Raw genomic sequence first — 11797 nt, 5'->3', positions numbered from 1 at the left:
CCAAATATAAATCATACATAAGAAGTTTCACCTAATTAAAACCATTGGAGTCATAATATTCTTTATAGTATAGTATACACCAATATTTTCTAACTAACTTTCAATTTCACTTTACTCTCTTACTTTATTCTTAACATACTGAACTCTGTTATTCTGAAACCTTATGAGATAATTATGTTAGGCTTTTTTTCCTGGCAGTAATAATGAACTGGATACAGATTTTCTCCATCTTAATTGACTAATTATATTTTATAAAATTTGTAGTATTCCCACGTTTGTAGATACTATTAAAATTAGCCAACACATTTGTAAACATTGTGCCATCTCTTTAGTTTAGCCATATTCATTAAGACAAAGTTTTCCTTGAAGTTGTTAGTTTGTCATTATGGGAATAAAAAGAAGATGCCTCACTGAATCCAGATTCAGGTACATGATGACGAAAACTACAGGCCTCCAGCTGTTTGTTAAATAGAGTTACAGTGAAACATGTATCCACACAGTTCACCTAATTTTTCATGTAGCTTGATAAAGGTCACCATGTCTACAAAATAAGATGATTACAGATTAAGAAATTTATGAGTGTAATTTTATAATCTCAAACTTACAGGCAAGCAAATTTGTATAATATTTTCTTCAACCCTTTAAATTTTTTTCCAGTAGCACTTCCCAAAGAAAATAAATTCAATTAACACATAGAAAACAAAACAAAAACAAAAATAAAAAAAATCTACCCTCCCCTCATTTATAAAGAAAGCACACATCTCACTGCACTAAGCCTTACCTTGGTCCTCTGGTTTGATGGGTTGCATGCTTCGCATGTCTGATGCTTGTGTGCTGGATGGTCTTGTACTAACCCAGAGCTGCTCCAGCACATAATTGTGTGATATGAAGGAATGCAGAAAACAGGAGAAACATTGTCACTGAGTCAGCTGCACGAAGAAGTATCGTGTGTGAATGTACAGTACAGGGGAATCTATGAAAGATCCAGTCTATTTCTCCCAAAAGACTCTGTTCCAAGATACAAGGAGAATTCAGTTCTTGTTGGCAGACATCCATGTCAGTTTGAAAGCAGTAAAAACGACAAGACAGGCTTTTCAATGTCTTTACTCTTAATACTTAAATAACTTTAATTTTTTTTTAATTTCACTCTGTCTTAAAGACCCAGAAAGTGATATCCATTTCCAATGGATCGTTTGCATATAGTTTTTGTAGTTGGGATATAGTTAAGAATGAAATAAAAAATGAATTCAACCATTCATAAAATGTTTGTATCTGTTTCTAGTAAAATTTTGAGGAAAGGCCATCTATCTTTTAATGGAGTAGATGACTTTACATGATATTACATCAGGAAGGGCATAGAATCCCAGCAGATGATGCAATTATGTATAAAAATGAGAGTTATTAAATAATGCACACTTTTAATATAGAGAAATTAGGTCATTTTCCCACTCCTCCCACAAATATTCAATCTTAATATCTACGTAATGAAACAACACAGATAGTGTTATCCATCCTGGTACTAATGGATAATGCCAGTTATGACAAGTTCATTGTTTACTTTAACAGGTAATTTGTGGACCGGAATCATTTAATTGTTCTGAGAACATAATTACATGTCAGCAATTTCCAATTTAATTAAAATGTACAAATCTGAAGATTAAGGGAATTTTTGAATTATTAATCATTTTTCCACTAGGAAATCTTGTTGCTCTGCAGGAGATTTGTCCAGTGTACAACTATACGTATTTTTTTCCTTCTCGTTCACAGACAGACAATTTTCCCGCAGAGCCCAATTACATGGGCAGCAGGCAGCAGTTTGTTCAAAGGTAAGGCCTATTAAATAACTTTCTCGGCTTCCCCATTTGCATTTGTGACAAAATTGCTTTGCAAGAGACTACACTCCAGGTTTAAACTGGTCGAGACAACACTTTCTCCTCTTTTTCTTTATATGTATTTCAGTAGCTCCACGTTTAAGGACCCAGAAAGAGCCAGCCTGAGAGACAGTGGGCACGGGGACAGTGATCAGGCTGACAGTGACCAAGACACTAACAAAGGCTCCTGCTGTGACATGTCTGTTAGGGAGGCACTCAAGATGAAAACTACTTCAACTAAAAGTCAACCACTTGAACAAGGTGAGTGATGTCTTCCAGTGCTTACCAAGTGTAAAGCTTAAGTCATCTGCATAAGCTTATCAGGACTAGCAATGCTGTTTGTCACAGTGAACTAGACTGTTGATAATATGAGAAAATGTGAAGCTCACAGTAATTCTCAACAACAAAGCTTTTCCTTATCACAACCACAATGGATAACTGCCCTTGGAGGTTCTTAAAATGGGAACTTGACTCTACACACTAGGTTCTGATTTTATGGATGTTTCCTAACCGGGCCTAATTTGGGTTTGACTAACAAGGAAAATTTGACATGCACCAGCTTAATATTTATGAACATTGTGCTATCATTTATATTATTCAAATTGGAAAGCAATTTTAGATGAAAAAACTTGATACAGATTTTATATTTCTTATCCATGTTGTTTATTTTTAGCTTTGATTATAGTTTCAAAATAGATTTTTTTAGGAATGCAATAATAGCTGAGAGATTCGGCTGCTCTGGATTTACATCTATATGTTCTCATAGATATCAAATTAATATAAACTTGTTTACACTGATATAGATAAAAAAGAAATACAAGATATTGTGTATGGATTACCCTTCTAAAAGATTATCTTAGGTACATTTGGTATAACTTCATATTATTTTGATGTTTTAGTTGTTTCTGTTACTATGAGACATTTGTTAATGATTCCTTCACAGTCAACTAAGATGCTATCCTATGTAAGACAATGAAGAGATTTTAATTCTGTTCTATGTACCATGAAAAGAATTGTCACATGAATCAAATTTTGCAAATAAAGTTACCCTAATTAGATTATATGAACATTAGTCTTCAGGATATTAACAGTATTTATGTTTAAGACATACTATTGTAGACTCCTTCTAGTGAGAGACCATACTTAAACTAAGGGCACGTAGCTTCTATTAGTGATGATTCTTGCAAGATAAGTTTTTGTCTGCATTGCAGTACTATTTTAGGGATTTTCAAATCATAGTGAAACTTCACTATAAACATGTACTTGCCTACATGTCAAAATGCCTATGCCTACATATACAAAAGTAAATGTATATTCAATATAGAACAATAAATATTTGTTCACTCCAAAAATTTTATTGGATTTAAGGATGCTCTCACATAAATACCTGTTTAAATAATAAGGTTTAGATGAATGGCTATTTCTATATATTTACCATAATAGCATCCTGGGTGGTGAAACAACTGTTTTAAAACTTATTCTTAACAGAAGCAAATGGAATATTTCTTTAGTATGCATGATTCCTTTAGCTTTGGATGACTACTTGAAGAGACTTAAATGGTCATGTTTGGAGTGTGACATTATAATTTATATAAACATTTTAGGCACATTTTACTTCTGGATCTTATTATATGAATACACAGCACAAAACTGGCCCATTTGGGTGTGTGATAAATAAGAAGAATAAGAGATAACACTGTGAATATAGTTTATACTACAATATACAGTAAATGAAGTTTGTATATGTTGTGACATCTTTGCAGGACATTTTTAAATAATAAGCATAGCAAAAAATCCATTAGCCACTGCAAAAATTAACTCCGATTCTTTTATATACATTAAATCATTACAGTAGTGTATTTGGTATATTTTCTCCTGTAGAAAAAAATGTCTAGCTAATTATTCCTCAAAATATAAATTATAATAAAATACTATGTCTTCAAGTTCTATATTAAAAGATAATGTCTTAGGAAAGTGACTATCATTCTTAAAAGAAGGTCCAATTAATCACATATTTGAATTACTATTACTCATGAAATAATTGCTAATACAAGAATGAGGTTGTCAATAGTAATGTCTCTTGCAAAGTAAATCATTTGCAAACATTGCTGTGAAATATACAGAAAGGTTCTTATAAAATTGAAAAGTAGACTTAGGAGATCTATGATTTAGGCAGGAGACCTTCTGTTTTTAAAAATAATAAGCTTACCTGTAATATTCCCTAAATTTACGGATCTATTCATTTCTTTTATTCATTACTTTAGTAAGTATCTATTTTAATATGTAAGTAAGGAATGATGAAAGTTTAGAAACTTCATAATAAATGGCCCTAAATGTTGCCTTCAAATAATCATATATAACTAGTATAGTTGAGATCTCTTTCCTTTTCTCATCTCTCTCAGTTCAATCTACCTTACCTGTCTGTTTGTCTTTCTTATGTATATGTATTTTTGTTTTTCTTCCCGGCTATCTAGATTCAGAGAACAGAATTAGAGTTTATTATGTTCTTACTACTATGTATAAACAACGGAAAATTTGTTACATTAACCAATTTAACCTGAAATATCTAAAAAAAAAATCTCCTTTTATCTGACATGAGAAAGTAAAGGTTATTAGAATTTATTAACTTGTTTAAGAAGCCTATGTTTAATAGTAGGAATATATATGAACAAAACATGTGCATTTTCTATAAAACTGTCTCTAAATGAGAGGATTTGTTCCTGTAGCCATTTTGATTCATGTTGGTTGCTTTGATAAAATATCAGGACACCATTAATGAGTAAGTTAATACCTGAGTTGATGTTGGCTGAGCTAGGGAAGGAAACCAAACTCCCTGGTATACACTGATTGAGTATGAAACACTCACTTTACTTATCCATTTAATCTTATCCATTTATTTTCATATCATTTACAAATAGATAAGTGTTATTGCTTTCACGTTTAATGGATGTATGTACTTTTAATGTGTGCCAGTCATAAACAGTGAAGGTAGTACTTGAAGGAAAACAGCATAGGATATCAAAAAATATGCTTTCAGAGCCTACCTTTTAATCTGTATTTCATACAATTTACACGATGAACAGTTTACTCAGAAGAAATTGGAAATGTTGAGTAAGTATATTGCTATTTTCTTGGTCAATATATTCTGCTAATTTGTTTGAAAAGCATCACACCAGGCAGTGCCACAAATACTTGAGTGAACATGTATAGGAGACAATTTTCTTTATTAATGATGACAGCCATGTCCAAATAATGATCTCATGTAGGGTTCAAATATTAAATCTTAACAATTTCTAAAGAAAACCAGAATAGAAATTAAATAAAATAACTCATTTGCCTATTTGTCTTACAAATTTTATGACAATACTTTATGTGATTTGAGTTAAAAAAACAATACTATATTGTATTTTATATTTTTGTGACATTTCCTGTGGATTATTTTACTGTTTAAAAGATGTTTCTTTACAAAAATAATCTTTTATTTCTTAATTATAAAATTTCAAACTCGTAAATTAAAAGCAATTCCAAAAACATTCTTCATACTTTCAATGATAAAAATGATTTTCTTTTTGAGGTGACTTAGACATCTTGAGATTTTGTTTTATTAATTTAAATGCTAGGGTTTTTTTCCTCCATTTTGGTGGAGTTAATTTTTTCATCCATTTGTTCTGCTCCTGATAGTTCTGTATTTTTGCTGCCATCAGCTTAATAATACCAAATACAGAGCACTAGTATGCATTGCCCATTATTTTAGCAAAAAATACTTGAAAGGATTCAGCAGCTAATTGAAGGTGTGATGTACTGTACTGTAGCTGACAATAGCTTTAAGGATTTTATGTTAATAAAACCTCCAGGAGAAAAAAAGCTATTTTAGTTTCTTTTGCTGTGTTTTAAAATTTTTCTTAAAGAATTTACTTAAGTTCTTTTTATTTTGACTGCATTTTGTGCCCTTCTTCTGCATTTGTTAAGTATGTTTTCCATGTGTCCCTTTCAACATTTATCAAATAATAAAGGTACATAAGTGAGTGGATACATAAACAGATGATAGATAGATAGATAGATAGATAAAAAATTAGATAGCCTTACAAAACAAGCAAGTACAAGTTTAATAGCACATCTATCTGGTAAGAAAAGTAATTATTTTTATAATTCTTTGTAAACCATTTTTTATGAATAATGGCAAGAAACTGAGAAAAACACACAATTTTCCTTTTATTGATTAATATTTTAGAATAAAAATGACTTACATCAACACCCAATAAAATACAAACAATACTTTTTTTATAAATGTGAACTATATATGGTTTTATTATACTAAATCTCTTTCAAGAGCTTTTGAAACAAATTTAGATTTATGCTTCAGAATGCTCGTCACACTTTGACTTCTTTAAAGAAGTATTTTACTGTTGGATTTCTATCCATTAGAAGTCCTATAAATGACTTTAATGTTAAGAATAATGTTTTCATCTCGAATAATTTATAAACATTACCTAAAAGACAGTCATTTTGTTTGATTCCTAAATAGTAAATGGATGTCTTCATAAACACTTGCCAACCACTTGCCTGCTGGATGTAAGTTTTGATTTTTCCAGTGACAAACAGTACTTGTGATCTTTTCATGTTTCATTGATGCCAAGTCAGAAGAAGCCAGCAGAATAGAATTTTGTTTTGCAACTTTATTGGCAGCCTGCATCAGAGGTGGCAGGTTCACATTAGAGAATCTAAGGCATTGTTGGAGGACTTTATTCATCTGTGCCAGGTTTCCAGTAACTCTTCAACGTCCTACATGCTGTTAGGTTGAAATTTGTTCTCATAGCTCATTTTAGAAGTCATTTCTATAGGTTTGTCCTAATATATGGGTATTCTATCCTTTCTCTACTTATAGAGATCTTGTCTTCTTAAATTGCAGTCTATTAAGACAGACTTTACAATAGAGTCCTTGATCAAAACCCAATTATTAAAAATTCACAGAAAACTGAGACTAGAAATGTCAAATGCCTTCATTTGCTACAATTAATTCCATTGTCCAAGCTAAATTGTGTCAATAATTGACTTTCCTCTCCCTAAAGAATATTTTAGAAACTTCAGAAACTAAAGTTAGTGGTTTTTGTCTGTTTCAGTTAGTATTTGAATTTTTCTTGTGGACTCTATAATCAAAGTATATGTAGGCTATCTTAAGTATTTTGTCTTTGTTTTATGATTTTTCAGTTTCATGGAGACTGTTCCCCATCCTATCAAATAACTTACCCTAATTTCCTGGATATGACTATATTTCCACTGTATTTTTAATTATGCCTGAGAAGAAGACAATTTAGGAAGCCTTTAACAACTTGTCCTTTGCCCATAGAGGACTAGTGAGAGAAGCTATGGGGGAAATAAGAGATGGAGTTGAGGCTCTGGCTCACCTAGGTGGACATAGACTGCACAGACTTAGGTAAATTATTCAACCAGAGGATTAGGAGTGCAAACGTATTTGACCTACTTTCAAAATTTTCTCTTAACGAGGAACTTCAGTCAGGCCAACATTTCTGCATTCTCAAGTGTTCTGTGTTCTGGTTTCTGTAGTTCCAACTCATGACAAAATCCTTTCTTTTTCCCAAACCTTCCCATGAGTGCAGAATCAAATCCATTTCCACACAGCAAGAGGAGGGGATGGCCTAGTGTATCCTCTTAGTAGCAATTTGTCAATCTGTGATGCCAGTTTTTAAATATGCCACTGTAAACTCATTAACAATAGATTTATCTTAGGAAAGAAATTGAAAATTATTTTGTTGTAAGAAGAGTAAAACGGGGCTGTTGAATATTCAATGCTAGGAAAAAGTCATGTACAAAATTTCAAAGACATTTCTGTAGCTAGAGCTTTCCTGGTCCTGCTTGGCCCATGGTCAGGACAAATCTCTCACCCACCAGTCCCACAGCCACTCAGACCCAACCAAGTAAACACACAGAGACTTATATTATTTATGAACTGTATGGTCGTGGCAGGCTTCTTGCTATGTGTTCTTATATCTTAAATTAATCCATTTCTATTAATCTATAAGTTGCCACGTGGCTCGTGGCTTACCGGTGGTATCTTAACATCTGCTTCTCACCATGTCGGCTGGCAGTGTCTCTCTGTCTCAGCCTTTCTGTTCCCAGAATTCTATTCTCTGCTTGTCCCGCCTATACTTCCTGCCTGGCTACTGGCCAATCAGTTTTTTATTTAAACAGAGCAATATCCACGGCACATTTCTTCCTCATAAGTGACATTTTAAAAATTGTATCATTTGCCAAGTCTTGCAAGGACTTTCTACTCATCTAAGATTTTTCTGACACCATTTCTGTCCACTAGCATGTCAGTATAAGGAGCCTCACACTTCTTAGTTGCCTTCTAAGGATTTCAGCATTCACTTCACCTTCTTTTGTGTAGGAAAAAAAATCATTCAGTATACTGCGAACACTATGGTTTGGTTTTGCTTACAGTCTATTACAGTTGTGCTGTAGTTCGGCGAATGAAGTTTCTGTGGCCCCTTTCTTCAGTGAAGATATCTGCTTCTCCTATCTCGCAGCTGATAACACACAGACAGATTTTATTCTCTCATATTTTTTGCTTATTCTAAACACTCCTATGAATAGTGCAATAATTTATGATAAATTCAATGTCATTTTGTGAATTTCTTCCTTTAATACATATAAAAGTGACTTTTCTTAAAAAAAAAAATTCGCTCACAAATTTTGATCCACCACTTCTCCAATCCAAAAGAGTAACTTACCCTACCTTAAAATGATTATATTCCTCAAAGAGCCCGGCAAAAGCAAAGATCTACTTTTTGTGTTTTTTTAAATAATTTTTTACTAATATTCAGTACATGTTTTTTGAAATTAGGAGCATGTCTTTAAACTACAAACATTCAGAATAGTATTTACTTTATCTGTTAATTAAACAGCAATAAAATCATTTTGCTTATTTAATATATCTAAAACTACCCTCTCCCAAATTTTGCATTTTTTCACTTTGATAACATAACTCTGGTATAGAGGTTTTCTGATTTTTAATCAAAGTGATATTTTCAGTCATTAAGGTTAGAAGAAAGCTGACATGTAATCATGCTTTTTACAAGAAGGCAGATTCTCTAGTACTGACAGAAGTGGCAGAGAGGGATAAAAGTCTCAATTCTGTAAATTTCCATGCTACAGCTCCTTCTGTTCTACACTATTTCTCTATAACACACAGTTGAAAATTCGGTCCCCAATAGGCACATTAGATCTCTGTAGTACCTTCTATTTCTTATGAATCTGAATATTTAAGCAGTCGTATTTTACAACTTGATTGTGGATCCTAGATCAGATATTGTATGAACCTTTCAAAGGATAATGAAATATATTGTTCTAGATGTAGTTACAGATAATGTCGTACTATTTAATGCCAAGCACTAGGACTGTGAGCATTTCTTGCTGTGCACAATATCTATACTTTTCCCAACTTTTAATTCCTGATACATTGGAGCACAGAGGAATGATGGATGCAGAGGACTTTTTATGCATTTGTTTGCTCACTCATTCCGCTAATAAAGCATAACTCTGTTAATGGTACTAACATGTGTTAAGGTCCAGACTGGATCCTCAAAATCTTGCATTGTTGAAGAGAATTCGGTACATAAACTATGATATCAGAGAAATGTGATTTATTTCCATATGAGTCATGTAATTCTGGAAGGAAAATTCAGCCCAGATTAAAGACCCTGAAGATTTCTGGAGTAGGAGACATCTGAGCAGAACCTTCTGTTAACCTGGCATAGTGAAGTTGGAGGAAGGGAGGTGACAGGACCCTCTCAGAAGCACAGATGAAGTGAAGCAATGTGTGAAAAGTTACTTTTAGGAGCAGGTGGGTAGGGAAGTGTGAGGAGTGGCAGATGTGAGACTGGTGAGGTGGCTGGAAGCCCAGTGACGTGAAACACGATGGAGATGGAGGATCACTGGATCATCAGGAGGGAACGGTTCAAACGTTCATTTTAGAGATTTTTTTTTCTGGCAATGTCTTGAGAGACAGGAATAGGAGGGAACGGTTCAAACGTTCATTTTAGAGAGTTTTTTTTTCTGGCAATGTCTTGAGAGACAGGAATGTAGCTAGGGTGATAGGGAAAAGACATTTGGGAAGTGAAGGGTAGCAGGAGTGAGCACAGGGAGAGATGAAGATGTTTTGGTGCCTGCAGTAGAGCCATAATGAATCATTGTTTAATTTTTGTGACTTAAAAGCTCTGCACAGCAAATATTTCCATATTACTTTTCTCCAAATGATCAATTCTTATTTTAATAGAAATGAGTAAAGAATTAATTAGATGAGAACTTATCACTTAAGGTGTCAACAATGCTGCTGATAAATAGGTAGCTAGATAGAGAGATAGATAGATAGATAGATAGATAGATAGATAGATAGATAGATAGATAGATAGATAAAACTTCCAGACATTGTAGATAGTATTTCAAAAAGAAGGAAGGTAGTTTAAACTCAATAAGTTGTTTAAGCTTATGAGTGTGACTTCTGAAACTCAGTAGGCAAGGATTCAGGCTGCTAAAGTGGCAAAGAAAGGGTGAATTTACAGGAAAATACATTGGGCGTGCTGGTGTAGAAACATTTGAGACACTGATATGTCAAGCAGTTAAACAGTTGATTTGGCAATCAGAGAGGTCAAGATATATAAACAGAAAGTCATTTGTGTAGCTTATACATAAATCCAGTTAACTTGATGAGAATTTTAGGTGGAAAGGAAACCAGATTAGAATCTACCGAACTCAGTATTTTAAAGTTCAGAAGACATAGAATCCAATAATCATTTTCCTAGGTAAAGAAATGATTACATGTGTTGTGGGTGACTCCAACATCAGGAGACATCTACTCAAATTATTTAACTATAGCCTAGAGTTTTCAGAATTTGACAGTTAAATACAATCGGTAGTCAAGTTAAATCAATACATTAGTCAAGCAATGCTGTTTTGTTCTAAAATGAAATGATACTGATATTGTTGTATTTTATAGTTCACAAACTAAATCTGAACCTAGTTTAAATGTGTGATTTAGCATCCCCAGCCTAATGGACACCAATTATGCTCTTTTTTGAAGAAATACTACACTCTGAATTGTTAGTACCTCTTTTTGTTGAGTGCACTATGCATCGAGAACTACTCTACTTGCTATGCTGACTCCTTGTGCAGAATTTACTGAGTTTCTAGTATGTGCCAGTCACTGTTCTAAGCAGTAAGGACTGAGGAAATGAAGCAAATGCTCTAGCTCACACAGAACTTTGGTTTCTGGAAGATAATATTTCTTTGTGGATTCTCCGCCATTGTGGAACCTGTAGTCTAAATGATAAGGATAGACAATTCAACACTTAACAGAATGTGACAAATAGGGATTATATGGCTTGCAAAATGGGCACACAACACTCTCAATTGTTTAGTGTAATTCCAACAAGATAAAATTTGGGCTAAAACTTAAAACATAAACATGACTTTTACTCTGAGAAGTAATAAAAACTCCATAAGTAGCATAAACATTAACTATGCAAAATATATACAACTTCAAAGGACAATGAATAGTTTGATGTATTTAAAGGAGAATGGGCAGGAAGAAGGAATTATCAGTCACAACAGGAAATAAAATGTCACTAAGGAAAGGAGGGTGGGTAGGAAGTCACATTGTCATAGTGGCTAAAAATAGTAAGGAAGAAACAATGGGAGACACTAGGAAACTCCTGCAAAATGAAGCTCAAGGAACAGCTTTCCACCGAAAACGAACAGGTCACATTTGATTTCCATAACAGCAGCCATGACATAGTTTTTAAACTAATAAATAAATGAAAATTAAAAAAAAAAAGATGCTTCAGGAGTGTGGACCATGAAAGTGAGGCCAGAAATCAGAGACGATGTCTTCCCCTTTGAGAAGACAG

General features: G+C 33.2%; 1 protein-coding gene and 1 long non-coding RNA gene across 7 annotated transcripts in view; one reads left to right on the top strand and one right to left on the bottom strand.

Annotated features, from left to right (window-relative positions):
• LOC128107115 (uncharacterized) overlaps nt 1–1396 on the bottom strand; it is a 28779-nt gene extending 27383 nt beyond the window's left edge. The window contains exons 1-2 of one of the 2 annotated variants that reach the window (XR_008216968.1): nt 782–1396; nt 412–541 (exon numbers count right to left, since the gene is read on the bottom strand). This is a non-coding gene — a long non-coding RNA (uncharacterized LOC128107115). The remainder of the gene's footprint in view (nt 1–411; nt 542–781) is intronic. The other variant, XR_008216967.1, reaches the window with a different exon arrangement.
• Nucleotides 1–11797, top strand: part of Pcdh17 (protocadherin 17) — a 94530-nt gene that overhangs the window by 30779 nt on the left and 51954 nt on the right. For 3 of the 5 annotated variants that reach the window (XM_052732627.1, XM_052732624.1, XM_052732626.1), the window contains exons 2-3: nt 1768–1826; nt 1960–2132. In XM_052732627.1, coding sequence (XP_052588587.1) covers nt 1768–1826; nt 1960–2132 — 232 coding nt within the window. The remainder of the gene's footprint in view (nt 1–1767; nt 1827–1959; nt 2133–11797) is intronic. The other 2 variants (XM_052732628.1, XM_052732625.1) reach the window with 1 other exon arrangement.

This window comes from Peromyscus californicus, unplaced genomic scaffold, assembly GCF_007827085.1.
Source record: "Peromyscus californicus insignis strain IS unplaced genomic scaffold, ASM782708v3 Scaffold_12__1_contigs__length_115047231, whole genome shotgun sequence".
Classification (NCBI taxonomy): Eukaryota; Metazoa; Chordata; class Mammalia; order Rodentia; family Cricetidae; genus Peromyscus; species Peromyscus californicus.
The sequence above is the reverse complement of the archived record's forward strand: the minus strand, read 5'-3'. Positions and strand labels throughout refer to the sequence as shown.